The 14,913-nt window shown below is 57.7% G+C and overlaps 6 protein-coding genes across 6 annotated transcripts; 3 read left to right on the top strand and 3 right to left on the bottom strand.

Annotated features, from left to right (window-relative positions):
- Positions 1–2,564, bottom strand: CMQ_7332 (topoisomerase family protein; the record flags this gene model as incomplete). The annotated part of the gene is made up of 3 exons (XM_014314337.1): positions 1–303; positions 364–1,066; positions 1,120–2,564. The coding sequence occupies 3 exons, from the start codon at positions 2,562–2,564 to the stop codon at positions 1–3; spliced, it is 2,451 nt and encodes an 816-aa protein (XP_014169812.1).
- A 737-nt stretch (positions 2,565–3,301) lies between these two features.
- On the top strand, positions 3,302–4,131 carry CMQ_7251 (uncharacterized protein; the record flags this gene model as incomplete). The annotated part of the gene is made up of 2 exons (XM_014314256.1): positions 3,302–3,557; positions 3,677–4,131. The coding sequence occupies 2 exons, from the start codon at positions 3,302–3,304 to the stop codon at positions 4,129–4,131; spliced, it is 711 nt and encodes a 236-aa protein (XP_014169731.1).
- Positions 4,132–4,883: 752 nt separating this feature from the next.
- CMQ_7452 (phospholipase d/transphosphatidylase) lies at positions 4,884–6,455 on the top strand (the record flags this gene model as incomplete). Its single annotated transcript, XM_014314457.1, has 1 exon — positions 4,884–6,455. One exon carries the CDS (start codon positions 4,884–4,886, stop codon positions 6,453–6,455), a length of 1,572 nt encoding a protein of 523 aa, XP_014169932.1.
- Positions 6,456–8,107: 1,652 nt separating this feature from the next.
- Positions 8,108–9,557, top strand: CMQ_7414 (ap-2 adaptor complex subunit; the record flags this gene model as incomplete). Its single annotated transcript, XM_014314419.1, has 3 exons — positions 8,108–8,444; positions 8,519–9,488; positions 9,551–9,557. The coding sequence occupies 3 exons, from the start codon at positions 8,108–8,110 to the stop codon at positions 9,555–9,557; spliced, it is 1,314 nt and encodes a 437-aa protein (XP_014169894.1).
- Positions 9,558–9,755: 198 nt separating this feature from the next.
- Positions 9,756–11,312, bottom strand: CMQ_7312 (uncharacterized protein; the record flags this gene model as incomplete). The annotated part of the gene is made up of 1 exon (XM_014314317.1): positions 9,756–11,312. The coding sequence occupies one exon, from the start codon at positions 11,310–11,312 to the stop codon at positions 9,756–9,758; it is 1,557 nt and encodes a 518-aa protein (XP_014169792.1).
- Positions 11,313–12,164: 852 nt separating this feature from the next.
- Positions 12,165–13,809, bottom strand: CMQ_7265 (ammonium transporter mep2; the record flags this gene model as incomplete). Its single annotated transcript, XM_014314270.1, has 4 exons — positions 12,165–12,510; positions 12,575–13,252; positions 13,323–13,642; positions 13,714–13,809. 4 exons carry the CDS (start codon positions 13,807–13,809, stop codon positions 12,165–12,167), a joined length of 1,440 nt encoding a protein of 479 aa, XP_014169745.1.
- Positions 13,810–14,913: the final 1,104 nt, after the last annotated feature.

Here is a 14,913-nt window from a genome sequence, read left to right as displayed (position 1 = left end):
TCAGTCGCTCGGCTCGGCGCCGTACATGTCACGATACAGATAGCGGAGGTGCTCTCGTTGTTCGCGGTACGACGAGTAGTCGCCCTCTAGAACAGCGCTCAGAAGGCTCTCGTTGCGGCGCTGAGCCTCTGGCAGGCTAGCCAGCTCTAGCATGCGTTTTCGGAGGACCTCGTGAGCGTCGGAAAAGGCTCGCATGATGGCGGGCGTGTTTCTGGAACCGCCGGCGATATCGTTCTGCGGGTTGTTCGGGTCGATGATGGAGAGCCGATCGACGTTTTTGTAGACAAAGTGAGTGACTCTCGACTAGGGAAGTTAGCGGACAGAACTGGAAGAACCGAGTGCCTAGAGAGAGGCCGGACTCACCTTGGGAATGTATCCCGGCGGGTTGAGACTAATGGCCGAGGACTCGTAGTTGAACTTGTTGCCGTAGAGGTCAAAGAAGTGCATCAGCAGGTCGCCCAGGTGGTGCTCGCCTTTCATGTCCTTGCTCTGGATAGGCGGCATCAGCTGCAGCATGCTGACGACAAGGCAGATCATGGAGAAGCCGCCAATGCCGCCATTGACCGGCTCGTTGAGACCGCGCATGGTCAGGAACTGCTTGACCAGGGTAACGAGCACCGGCATGGCCGGGTACTGCTCGCGCCACTTGGTGAAGGTACGGACAGCGGCGACGCCGGTCATGTTCTCAAACGACACGTCGACCTTGAGCCAGGTCTTGACGTCGACGTACTTGACAAGCGGCACCTTGGCCTTGGTGATGTGCTCGAGATGCTCGCGGTCGGCCATCTGATTCATGCAGAGAAAGTTGCCAAACTTATACAGCACGCCCTTCTTGTTAAACACAGGCGGCCGGTTGTTGAGAAAATGCGTCGAGCACATCACCAGATCCATGTCGCCCGTCGGCAGGTACAGACCCGACATGAAGGAGCCGAAGCAGAAGAGCTTCGCGTTGGAGAACCGCTTGCGCACCGCGCGTTCCAGGTCGTCAATCAGGTCCTGGCGCAGCCGCTGCTCGAATTCGCGCGGCTTGACGTGGTTGTAGAAATCGACAATTTCCTTGTGAAGCCTATACTGTCAGGAGAGAAGACAAGTGAAAAGGGGCAGCAGAACAAAACTGACCAAGTCGCTATCACGGCAGTGTCGGAATGGTCCTTGAGCCACGGACACCGGTCCTCGCTCTCCTTGGCTTGCCAGCTGGGCACGATGAAGCCAGCCGCAGGCATGGTGGTGGCTCTCTTCAGCTTCGCATGGTCTGGCAGCTTGAACTGGTCGTCGTGTGTCCGTTTGCGCGACGGATTGAGCTCGGCAACCGGGGGCGGTGCGCTGCCCGATGCCGTCTTTGCCTTTTTCGCCGCCGCCTTGGTTGCTTTTGCCGCCGCCCGCGAGGTTGGCGCTCTGGCGGGATCTCGAGAGAGATCTGATATTATCGATTCTCCCGATTCTCTCGCGTCGCGACCATTACTGCCACTGCTCACCGCCTGTTGGTCGTTGCTGCCGCCGTTGTCGCGGACGCGGTCATCCCCTGTTGCCTGGAGCTCCTTCCCTTTTCTGCTGCTATCCAGTTCGTCGACATCATCGATCACGAGCATATCGTCCTCTTCGTCCTCCTCGCCTTCGCTGTCCATGTCACATGATATGAATTCCTCCGTGTCAGCCGGCGCCGTAGACGACGTCTGTTCCGCCCTGACGCGGGCCTTGCGGATCAGATGCACAACGTCCTTCTTCTTCTGTCCCGTCTCGGTCGGCGGCAGCACCGTGTAGGGATCCGGGTTAGACCACTTGGGCACGCTGGCCGCTTCGTCAGCCGACCTGGAGAGACGCGTCCGCTTGCGAGCCGGCTTTCCGTCGGCGTCGTCGCCGCTCACAACACCGCCCTCGTCGCCTGAAATATCCATTTCAGCCTCGTCGCTGTCCGACAGCTCGTCAAAGTTGAGGTACGTGATGCCGCCCGCGCCTTTGGCAAAGTCCTGCGATGCGTCTCCGTCCTGTTGGCTCGTCTGGTGCAAGATTGGCCGGTCGGCCGCGATAAACCGTCCAAAGCGCCCACCTCTCGCTCGACGGCCATCTCTGCGGTCGCCACGACGTTCGTAGCTCGGCCGGCCATGCTGCTGGTAGGACCGCGGCCCTGACGGCACATAGCGCTGGTCTCTGTCGCAATCTCTGTCCCGATCCCGGTCGCGCGGCTGGTACGAATCTCCGCGCTGCTGCGCCTCGTACACACCTGACGGTTTCGGCGCCCGGAACGTGAACTCGCCCTGCGGAGGTGTTGGCCCGCTGTCGCCTCCCCGGAAGCGATGAGGAGAGCTGGGGCGCGGAGGAAGCGGGTGGTAGTTGTCGGATCGGCCGTTGCGTGACCGGTCGTCGTCGCGGTTGTTCCAGCCACCACCACCACCGCCACGGCCGCGTCCGCGATTTCGGTCGCGTCCACGACCCCCTCCGTTGCTGACTCTCGGCCCTGATGGCCGGTACGATTCTGACCGCAGTGAAGGAGGCGGCGGCAGTCGTGAAGATGCGCTCGGACGGTCTAGGCCCGGCGGCGGCGGATAATTCCTACCGTGCGACATTGCAAAATCAACAAGCTAAAATGTGTTTGTACAGTAAAAGACAAGTGGATGTCGCGCTGCGATGCGGCATTGATGGGGCGTCGCGGCCTTTTCGAATTTCAAAATCCGAAATACGAAAGTGTGGCGGCGATAAGATCGGGCAGCTGTCTGGACAATTACTTTTTCCGCTTGCGGCGCTAGGCAAGGCTCTGTTACAAGTATATCGCTTAGGTGTACATCTTCACCTCGGCATCGTTGCTCTTATATTGTCTCCTGTCTTCTGTATAGACTATAGAAACGCTTTACAAAGTAGTCTACAGAGTAAAGGCTTTACAAAATAGAGAAGCCAATCGTATACGACGAGCTACACAACATCCAAGACGTAGCCACAAAGCAAACATCTGGGCCTTATGACACGAGACGTCTGCTTTTTGGCTTCGCTCATGAGTGCGGCCCTCTGCCTTATGGCTCTGTGTGCTGTCTACAATGGCTAGCTCAACAGCTAGCTGAGTCACCCCCATGACTCCTCTCACAGGAGGAGGGCAAAGCCTGCATTCACTGCCGTATTGTCACTCTAACAGCTCACACAAGACGGCCATAGCCTGTCACTCTTGTTGCCACGGCAGATACATAAGGCGTCCCGAGTTATATGTACACAATTTCTCGCATCTTCCACATTTCTACCGGCATCCCGATGAGCCAGTTCTTTCTGTTCACAGAAACAGAGACTACCCAGTACACAACGCCAAGGCACAAGCATGGACCAACCACAGCCGTGTCTCCGAGGCAGGCCGCACGGCCAGACAGCTGCGCGCGCGTGTTATATTGCGGGGGTTGTTTCCATATTGGCCTGTATGGCCGGCCTGATCGTCGCCGTAGCCATGCGCCACGGTGAGAGCAAGCGTCTGCAGCCCGAAGGCAACATCCAGGCACGATATCTGCCAGAACCGGGGCCGCTCGACAGCAGTGACATGCGCAAGGGCCCGGGTGGGCCTTGGTCTGATGGGCAGTATGGTGAGTCCTTGAAGCAGATACTCCCCTTATTTTCACGTTTTCATCTTTCCTTTTTCCATTCTTCTTATTTATCATTTTTTTTCCCTCTCTTCTCGTCCCTCTATACTTAATCACCTCAGCCTATTACTGCGGTAACTTTCGCACCGGCCAACCGGGGACCATCCGCCTTGGCGCCGCCTCGTTGAGGGCAGCCAACGTGTCGGTCGTGGCCCCTGCCGGCGGCTGTCTGCGCGTCTTCTGCTCGGACACCAGCGCCGTGTATGTGTGTAACGACAGGAACGATGTGTCGCAGACGCTGTGCGGCTACGACATCGCCTGGATGGCCGAGCGTCTCGGGCTACTCTGCTGCGACGCTAACCACGGCCGATCGGCCCAGCTCTTCCACCCAACAGACCGGTGGAACACAGTGATCGGCTACGGCAACTGCCGGCACGCGGCCGACGAGACGCCGGCGTCGTTTGGCGTCGGCAACGGCGGCGTCAACGGCGACTGCGTGCCCAACGAAAGCCTGACTGGGACGCCAGGTCGCATCGTGAGACCGGAGGACGAAGGACCAGGAGAAGAGCGAGAGTAGGTGGAATGAATGGACCAACAGTGCTTTTGTACTTTACTAGAACCAGAATGAAACGACATAACTCTCCTGGCTGAAACAGATACTGAAGTAAGTAATTATAGAAATCTAGCACAAAGAAATACAGCAGGGCTGATAATAGTAGTAACGGTGATGCAGGAATGTCTAGTGGAATATAAGCTGGTGGACATAGTCGATTGCTGGATATGGCGCTCAACGATATTGGGTTCGACGGCATGGGAGCGGCCACGCCGATGGGGGTAAGAAAATTGGGAGGCTTCAGGAGATGTGATTTGCATTGGGAGAGGGACGAGAAAGGGCGTGTGGTGCAGAAACCTCCCAAGTAGGTAAACGCTTCTTTTGCAGATAGAAAAAAATAGGGATCGAAGCAGTGAAATAAAGTACGATTATTGGTTTGAGACTCTTTTCATGCTGACCTGATGCGTTGAAGCAAACTTGTATGCCCGTTGTAGCGTACCGAATGAAGGCTATGGCATCCTTGCAGCTGAAACAGCTCACATTGGTTCTAGACAGGAAGCAGGAAATGCGATCAAGGCACAGACAGCACTTGTAAAAGAAGTAACGACCAAGACCAATGAATGTCCCGAATAGGATTAGCGCTGCTCACCGCGAGGAAGGCGCAACCAGCACAACGCCAGCCATGAACTGTCTCGCTGCATCACCTTTTACTGTCTCGTCCTTTCGCCCTTAATTTTCCTTTTTCTTCTGCATCCTCTGTAACGACTAGACTGCCAATGGCAGATTCCTTCGACTACAGCCTCGTCGGCCAGCTTCAGGCCCAGCCGGCGGCCGCCTGGCGGGACGACCTGCCACCGTACGACTTTGGCGATGCGCACGGGTCGGCCGCCGAGCTGATTGTCGACAGCAGGCTGCAGTCGTTCCGTTTGGGCACAGGTGCCTCTATTTTTGTGTCGGCACTGCTGCCAGCGATGCTGGTCGCACGGCATGAGATCATCGTGGTGACGTGCTTCTGGGCGCCGTCCAAGAGTCTGGAGGGCCTATCTGCCGCCCTCGCACGTCTGGCTGCCACCCGTCGAGAACAACAGCGACAGCAGGGGCCAGGTCCATCATCAAAATCTACTCTCCGCATCCGCATATGCTTTTCGTCACGGACTCTCGTCCAGAAGCTGCTCCACACCGCCTCGGCTGACGGCTGCGTCTACCCGGCCGCTACCTGGTCATCACAGCTCGGCCTGCCACCGGCCACCGTTCTGCACGAAGCCGGCATCGATCTAGCCGTCAAGAGCCTCTTTTTTCGCCCGCTCAGCGTCATGCATCCCAAGATGGTCCTCATCGACCGCCATCGCGCCTTCTTACCCAGCTGCAACATCAGCTGGGAGCCCTGGCTCGAGGGCTGCGTTGAGCTCACCGGCCCCGTCATCCGCCCGCTGCTCTCTTTTTACGCTCGCACCTGGGGTGATGACCTGCCACCACTCGAGGTACTGTCTGGTGCTGTCGAAGCCGGCGATGTTGCTGAGTCAGCAGAAACGGCCCCCAGCGCTTGCGCAACAGCCGACACCCGTTCGACAACCACCATATCCCCCCTGGACGTTGACGGCCCTGGAAGCATTGTTGTCGGCTTCAGCCCAGATGCTGCCCCTATCCACACCATGGTTCTGCCCTCGTCTCACCATTGCAACCCCGCCTTCCGCCCGTTCCCATGGCAGCACGCACCTCCGCCGCCTCCAACTCCGCTCAACTTGGCGCTGTTACAGCTCTTCGAGACCGCCCGGAAGAACATTTTCGTCCAGACCCCGAACGTCACCTCCCAGCCCGCTGTCACAGCTTTGTTGAATGTCCTGTCCCGTGGCGTCGACGTCGATATCGTGACCGGCCGCAGCATGATGGTGTTGGAGCAGCTTGTGACCTCTGGTACCACCACTGCCCGCTATCTCCGCGGCTGGATCCGGCGTTACGAGGCCCTGCGTCCGGACACATTGTGCGGAAAGCTTCGTATCTGGTACTTCCACCCTCTCCGGCGCGCCTCTGTCTCTGTGGAACGTCCAGTCGCCGTTGGGGACGAAGAGCAGGCCATTCTCCCTGCGGTGACAGCAACATCAACAAACGAATCAGGCTTTGCAGTCGACTCAGACGAGCCCGTCCAGTCCCATCTCAAGCTGACCATTGTTGATGGCGAGCACACCGTCCTGGGATCCGGAAACATGGACCGTGCCAGCTGGTTCACCAGCCAAGAGCTCGGCATTCTCTTTCACGACGCCGCCGTTGCTTCTGCCGTCCGGACTGCTGTTGACCGTGTCCTCGATGGCCGTCTAGAGCCGATGTATCCATCCGCGCACGCAAGCTGATTGGCTGTGCATCGCGGCTACTGCAGTAACGAAGTGGTACGACAGCAAAGGTCGCGAGACGAACAAAGAGCTATACCCATGCACCCTTGGGCCGAGTGGCCCGCAAGACGCTAGAAGCAGACAGCTGTGACCTTTCCGTCCCAGCAGAAAATGAGGAAAATCTCCACTTCTTCGGCTATCTAATGCACGCCGTTTCCACCTTTAGGAGACCAGTGCATATGCGAAAACTTCGCACACTGCAGGCAGCTGAGACAGCGCATCGAAGAAGCTCAAGGGAGGGGGTGTCGTGTGATGCTTGAGATGCCATGCTGAATGTCACCGAGATACGTTGGTTTCGGTCTTGGCAGACCGCCAGCTACGGCCCTGGAGGCCCGGGACTTGTCCGTCACAAAGGGCCCAACAAGTCCGGACACGATAGTCTGTTTGCTTGGTGAACCACAGCTGTGCTTGATATACATACAGTGCTGAGAATAGGCTAGCCGCTGGAAGCAGCCGCAAATAAAAAGTATCAAGTATCTGTTCAGGATATCCGCTGTGGTAAAGAGAGCGCTGCTCTCAGAAAATACCCTGTACGCGAGGAGACATATTGAAAGGAGATACAAGGCACGCCTGGCTGTCAGGAAAAATAGTCGCCATTTGTCGTAGGAGGCAGCCTGGTGTTCCTCTGAGCCACAGAAACTACAAGGTCCCACCCAATCCCATGCGTACGATTTGAACTGTCGAGGTGTCGTGATGCGAAAGCGCATGAGCTGGGACAAGGTTGCCCGCCACGATCATGGTGACCACCAGCTGGTTCAGGCATAAATGGCATATAGGCGTGTACTCGTCCGATCCTGCAGATTACGTACGCGTCGAGCTCTAATTTGGACCTGGAACGGGCAGTGTTCACGTGTAGCTATCAGCTCTGCAGAGCGATGACTGAAGCAAGACGTCCGATGGTGCGTGCAACATTGGGTAGCTCTATGAAATAGGTAACTGTGATGCTATGAAAACCGTGGGTTGAGCAGAAGCAGCCGAAAGGCCCAGTCCCAATTCTGGTCGCGCACCGCCAGTGGGCGTGATGGCCAAGAGTGCTTTGCCCAGTTGTTATACCTGTTGTATGAATATCATGGGTCTGGAATACAATGTGATGCAGAGTCACAGTCGGGGGATTTTAAAGCAGCAAATAGCTTTTGTGGTTGAACAGTAGCAGAATGAAAAGCGAAGACGAGAGCAAGACGGCTTGCCACAGTGCACCTCCGCTGAGGAAGCCGCGATGGGCGTCCGGGAAAAGGGGCAGAGTTGCTGACATAATCACCCAAGCTCGCGGCATCTCACCGCCCATGGCGGCACAACCAATTCTGCCATGCGCCGAGAAGTACAGCACAGCTTCGTCAAACGTCGAATCCACCTCCTGACGGGCGACACGAGCATCCGTAATCAGCAGCGCCGTGAGATACCCAATCGCGCTGTGACCTATTATTATACCTTTCCACGATTCCCTGCACATTCCTTTGTCTTTGCCGTCCGCAATCGCCTCCCCGCTTGACCAGGGCTCACCTTCCAGCTGAAGGTTGTACCGCGTTCCGACCGCCGGTCTTTCCGGCCTCACTGGCCCTTTCTCTCATTGCCCCCCTCCCTTCCGGCGCGCAGACGTCCCCGCTACGACCAAGATGCTGTCAGGCATTCTCATCTTCAACCAGAAGGGTGAAAATCTCATTTTTCGGGCGTTCCGCAACGACTGCCGGCCGCGGCTAGCCGACGTGTTCCGCATCCAAGTGATTTCGAATCCGCAGGTGCGATCGCCAATCCTAACGCTGGGCAGCACGACATTCAGCCATGTGAAGCACGAGAACATCTACCTGGTGGCGATCACGAAGAGCAACGCGAATGCGGCGCTCGTGTTTGAGTTTCTCTACCGGCTGATCCAGCTGGGTCGTGGGTACTTTGGCAAGTTTGACGAGGAGGCGGTCAAAAACAACTTTGTGCTTGTGTATGAGCTCTTGGACGGTAAGTCTCAGTCTGGAAGAGGGGGTTTGTGGGGCGCGCGGTGGTTCCGTGGTGCTGACAACGGGGCGCTGCAGAGATTATCGATTTCGGATACCCGCAGAACACGGAGACGGACACGCTCAAGATGTACATCACGACGGAGGGCGTCAAGTCGGAGCACCGGGCGGAAGACTCGGCCAAGATTACGATGCAGGCGACGGGAGCGCTGTCGTGGCGCAAGGCGGACGTCAAGTACCGCAAGAACGAGGCGTTTGTGGACGTGATCGAGGACGTGAACCTGCTCATGTCAGCGACGGGAGCGGTGCTACGGGCGGATGTGACAGGGCAGATCGTCATGCGAGCCTACCTTTCGGGGACGCCGGAGTGCAAGTTTGGGCTCAACGACCGGCTGCTGCTGGACTCGGACACGGTGCAGGGGCTGCCATCGGGCAACCGGCAGGGCAGCAAGGCGACCAAGGCAGCGGCGGGCAGCGTCACGCTGGAGGACTGCCAATTTCACCAGTGCGTCAAGCTGGGCAAGTTTGACTCGGACCGCATCATCTCGTTTATCCCTCCGGACGGCGAGTTTGAGCTGATGCGCTACCGGTCGACGGAGAACGTGAACTTGCCGTTTAAGGTGCACGCCATCGTCAACGAGGTGGGCAAGACCAAGGTCGAGTATAGCATCGGCGTGCGGGCCAACTTTGGGCCCAAGCTGTTTGCCACCAACGTAGTCGTGCGCATCCCGACGCCGCTCAACACGGCACGCATCACCGAGCGCTGCACGCAGGGCAAGGCCAAGTACGAGCCGTCGGAGAACAACATTGTGTGGAAGATTAGCCGCTTCACCGGCCAGTCCGAGTTTGTGCTGTCAGCCGAGGCCGAGCTGACCAGCATGACGAACCAGAAGAGCTGGAGCCGGCCGCCGCTCAGCCTGGACTTTAGCCTGCTCATGTTCACGAGCAGCGGCCTGCTGGTGCGCTACCTCAAGGTCTTTGAGAAGAGCAACTACAGCAGCGTCAAGTGGGTTCGCTACATGACTCGTGCGGGAAGCTACGAGATACGGTGAGTTGTGCCGGTGCTTGTTCTCTCTTTCGTCTGCGGCTGCTGACTTTTGACCTCTGCAGATTTTGAGCAACGTTGGCCGGGCATATCAGGGCGTTTGTCATTCTACCATTATTTGCTTGTTCTTGGCTTGGGCGGACAATTTGTCTGGAGTCTGATCTGGCTGCCTATACACTGTAGTAGATGCTCAGGAAAGAGGCTTGTTCATGCTTGCTTGTTTTGGATATATCCTGTCATGTGACTTTTCGTTCTTTCCTCGCCTACGACTCAATAATAATGACCAAAAAACAGCCGCGGATCATTCACGATGTATCCAGGATCCTTCTTCTGTCGTCGGACCGATTTCTCTTCTCGACACGACTTCAGACTGCTTTCCGACGCTGAAAGCCGGGGCAAACCGTGTCCAGTCCTGTTGGCAGCAGCAAGCCTTCGGGTGAGTCCGTCGTGGAAGCGTCCGCTGCTCGTGTTCTGCAGCAGTCCGTGCATCTGTTGGCGAAAGACGGCGGTAGTTGTGGTCATCGAGGCAGACAGCGGGCCCTTGGCGGCGCGGAGCAGCGCGGCCAGAGTCGTCTGCAGTGCTGCCGGAGACGGCAGCCGCCGCTTTGCGATCCGGAAGCAGGACGACAGCGACATCGTTTCGGGAAGGAGACGCAGCCGGGCGGACCGGATCTCTTCGTTCGCGTCTGGCGAGCTGTCCTGGACATGGACACGGCCACGACTACCGTCTGGGCCGGCCGCTGTCGTGCTGGTCGGTGCCACGGGTTGCCGAAGCGCCTCGCCTCGGTGGTGCCGACACCGGCAGAGACGACACGACGGAGGCATCCTTTCGTCGGCCGGCCAGCCGCTCTGTCTGGTCTCAGTCGTGTTCGCAGCGGGTTTAGCTAGGCGGATCGGCGGCCTGGCGTCGGCAAACGGGTTCGTCTGCAGCAGCAGCTGCCGCAGATGCTGCTGCAGCGCGTTCTTTCGTGTAGCCATGAGTCGCTTGCGCGCCTCTTCCTGCTCGGCCATGCGCTCTACCAGCTGCCGGCGCAGACGCTCGCTGTGTGGCCGCATCCGCTCGGCACACAGCCGCTGCGACGACGCCCACCATCGCCACCTCTGCAGCTCGGCCATCGGGTCCACGGGGGCAGCAGCAGCAGCCGAAGCAGGCAGCTTCTGCTTCTGCTTGCGTGACGGCCGTCTGGCCGTGTCCAGGACCGTGAAACGTCGCGACGGCGGCGGCTTGGCCACGCTCCTCAGTCTCTGCTCCTGACAGCGAGACCACGTCCACGCTGGGGGGTCCGGACCCCGTTCTGTCGTCGGGGCTCTGTCGTCTGGGCGTTCTTGCTTCATCTCACCCTCAGATCGGTTCGGACTAGTCTTCTCGCAAGACTGGGCTGCAGGCTCGAGCAGGAGTGCATGCAGAGGACCGATCGCTTCTGCTATGCCCGGGCAGCACAGAAACCCGCGGGCAAACGTCGAGTGGAGCACGGCCTGAATCTCATTCCCTGACAAGGTCGAGACCCCACCGTCTTCAATGCTCTCCCGGGTACTCCTGATCTGGCGGGTCTGCTTTGTCAGGATGCAGCGACAGGCAAAGAGCTCCTGCACCACCTGGCGCGCAGCACTCTCCAGCGATGCTTCTCCGTCTCCTCTTGCCGTCGCCGTCGTCTCGATCGGGTCGCCCTTGCGTGCGGCGCAGAGAAGGCCGGCATATGCCTGGTATGCGCCGATGAGGCCCGGGACCATCTCGATCGTGTCACTCGACCATTTGCGGATTTGCAGCTTCCGAAAGAGCGAGCGCTGGCGGTCTGTCGGATCCAGCCGGCTGTCGGGTGTGCCCATCTTGGATGCTGTCGCGTCGTCCTGTCTATTTGAGCGTGTTTGTGTTTGTGTTTGAATCGACTCGGTGCGGTCTACAAGGTGTCCATGTAAGCTGGGCCGCAGTTCTCTTTAAGCCCGGCTTTCATGTCCTGCCTTCTTTGTGATATCCCCAACCAACATATCATCCCTCCCTGCTTTGTCCGCTCTGAAGTGACAAAGGAAGAACATCGCCGCTATCTTTGTGCGGCCTGCCCTTGCTCTGCTGTACCCCAAACGGTTAGGTGAATAGAATCTGACACGTCCATTTGGCTTTTGAGTTGCAGCTCTTGTGATCCGGACGTGCACTAGGACATGCACAAGTGCGTCAAGTTTTGGCAGGTGCAGGTGGGCTAAATGCAATCAACCCCATCAAAAACCGACCGGATGCTGCCGCAAGACTGACACTAACAACACGTTTTCTCCCTTTCGCACATGCTGGTGGGTGATGGGGCGGCTAAGCCTGCCGGTTTAGGAACACTATGGAGTATACCGCTCAGACAAGGCTGCCGACAAAATGCTTGCGAATCCACAGCCTCGCCGACAGCTTTGTCATATCAGACATTGTGGCCGCACATTCAGCAAGTCTGTGAGAATAAGCGTGGCTGCAAAAGTTTAAGAGGGGATAACTCGGATGGTATCAGGCTATCAAATAATACAAAAAAGTAAACGAAAAACGGGGTGCCACGTTTTGTTTCCGGGCTTCCGCCCAAAATGGTATATATGATGAAACAACATCCGCCTACCGTCTCCGCCTGGATTTACACGCAGACGCATGCACGCAGATGACCAACATTAATAAGACAAAAATAGAATGATCGACCAGCTGTTCAGTATCTAGACAGGCGATGCCCCCTTGCTCTCCTTGACACTGCCGGGATTGCTCGTATTGGACACAAACTCGCCGTGCAGCGCCTCGGGCGGCGTGCGGGCCAGCTCAACGTAGTCGTAGGCGAACTCGCCAAGCTGCGCATCGTCGAGGCCAAGCTCCTCCTCCTCGGCCGTCACGCGCAGGCTGAGGCCGGGCACGAGGTTCATCAGGAACAGGATGACGCAGGTCAGGACAAAGGAGTAGGAGAAGCCGGCAACGCAGTCGGCCAGCTGGTAGCCGAGCTGAACCCAGTGGTGGTTGAGCCAGCCGCCGTCAATCACGGTGGCACCGTCGAGGTGAGCAATGTAGTCGCTGTGAAATGTCAGTTTTCCGTCCAAATCAGGCAGCACAGCAGGAAAGCTGGATGGGAACATACGCAGCAAAGAAGGCCGTCAGGATATTGCCAGCAATACCGCCAACGGCATGCTCAGCAAAGATATCGAGTCCATCGTCAATGCCCAGGACAAACTTGAGCTTGGTGGCGAAGTTGCACACGATGGCGCCAACGATGCCGTAGATGACAGCAGACCATGCCGGAACGAAACCAGAGGCCGGGGTGATAGCAACCAGGCCGGCGATAGCGCCCGAGCAGAAGCCGACAGTCGACCACTTCTTCTCCAGGCGGTAGTCGAGCAGGCACCAAGTGATGCCAGCGACAGAGGCAGCCAGGTTGGTAACCAGGCAGGCCATAACGGCACGCAGGTTAGCGGCGAGCGCAGAGCCACCGTTGAAGCCGAACCAGCCGACCCAGAGGAAGACGGTTCCGAGAACAACGTGGGTGACGTTGTGGGGACGGTACGGCAGGCCGTGGGCCTTGTCGTAGCCAGTGCGCTTGCCGAGCATCAGAGAATAGGCCAGGGCAGCAGCGCCAGAGGAGATGTGCACGGGCGTGCCACCGGCGAAGTCGAGACCACCGAGCTTGTAGGACCAGCCACGCGGGTTCCAGGTCCAGTAGGCGATGGGATCGTAGACGATGGTGGACCAGACGAAGATGAAGACGATGCAGGGAAGCATGCGGCCGCGGTCAGCAGCAGCACCGATGGCGAGAGCAGGACTGGACGGACGACTGTTAGCTTTTGCCGACAAAGTCTGGAAGAAGATGCAGAGAGGAGGGAGAGACGTACGTGATGGCGGCGAACATGCCCTGGTAGAGGCAGAAAAGCAGGTCGGGGACCTTGGAGCCACCCACACTGGGCTGTGCAAGGGTCTTCATGAGGCCGAAGTTGGTCAGGTCGCCGATGTAGGCATCGCCGGTGTGGGAGAAGGTCAGGGAATAGCCCCAGAAGAACCATTGGAAAGTGACGACGGCTATACTCATCATGGAGAGCCAGATGAGTGACAGCGCCGACTTGCGGCGGGCAAGGCCGGAATAGAAGAAGCCCACACCCGGAATCATCAGCAAGACGAGAGCCGCGGATGTCATGATCCAGGCGAAATCGCCGCTCTAAATTGGAGACCGCAAATCAGTAAATGGCCGGCGATGAGCATTAGCAACAAGAACGAGGCCCAGCATACGGAGTAGTAGACATTGAGGTCAGACGTCAGTGAGTCACCGCCATTGCTGGCATGGCCAACCGTGCCGTTGTACACCTCGACCGGTCCGGACGACATGATTGCTGCCTTTCGAGGAGTTGCAGTGTGTGCAGAGTGTTGTCGAGAGAAGGATTGTGCCCGTTTCGGCGACAGGAAGGAATGGAGGCCGAGTGCAAGCCGGGAAAGAAAGGAGGGAGCTGGGGCTGGGTGAGGGGATCGACAAAGATCAACCGAGAGCCTGCTAAAACCAGAAGAAGAAAAAAGCAAAGGGATGGGGAGGGGTGGCTAATTAAAGGTATATATACAAACGTGCTGAGTACGAAATCGGCTCCGGGTTGAGACCCCAGAATGGCCTGCAAACCGCCTGTCTAACGCACCTGGTGGAGCAGCGAACAGGGGGGCAGGGGTGGCCGACAGGGTTAGTCGGGAAGAAAAAGAGCAGAAAAACAAGGGAAGAGGGCGTATGCCCCTTCAGGCTCCAGAGTTGCGGCAAGTCTCGTCACCATGCAACGGCCGCATCACCAGCCTGGAGAGGCCTGTAAGGACTAGTGGACTTGGCTTCCCTGCCAAGGCGCCAGTAGCTACAGCCAAGTGGGACCCGAAAGATAAGAGAGGCACAGCGAATGGGACCGCATGGATTCGATGCGGGACCCGGCTTTGAATTGCTGTTAGCCATTTCGCATTGTCTCTCTTGTCACCTTGGATGCGATGCTGAGTCTCGAATGAGTGAATCCCATCTTGCCGGCGGAAATGGCGTAGTGCCTAAGGGGCGAATCTGGCATACGACGTAAAGAAAGAAACGGAAGAAGAAAGAAGAAGGAGAGGACACAGCAAAAAGAGAAGGGCGACATTCGATCCTCAGTCGCTCGCGTTGTTGCCAAGATGCTGAGACGGATGAAAATCGGTTTGTTAGATGTTGATCGGCTACTAGGACGCTTCCATTGGCCTGTTCCCCTTACTTAAGCTGTGCAAAGCTACTTCCTTTTGCGACTGCAACACCCCCTTCCGCTTTCGACTGCTTTTGCGACATATGACGGAAGCCCAGTTTGCACTTTCAGCACGATGCCCAGCCAATGGATGCAGCTGTCCTCGGAAAGTGCAAAGGGGTGTTGGGCTTTGGGGCCGTGGGGGCGCAGGGGTCGCGCCTTCTTCCTTTGAGAGCGACTGCACTCGCAGTAGTAC

The sequence above is a fragment of the Grosmannia clavigera genome (assembly GCF_000143105.1).
Source record: "Grosmannia clavigera kw1407 unplaced genomic scaffold GCSC_173, whole genome shotgun sequence".
Classification (NCBI taxonomy): Eukaryota; Fungi; Ascomycota; class Sordariomycetes; order Ophiostomatales; family Ophiostomataceae; genus Leptographium; species Leptographium clavigerum.
This window is presented reverse-complemented; position numbering and strand designations above follow the sequence as displayed.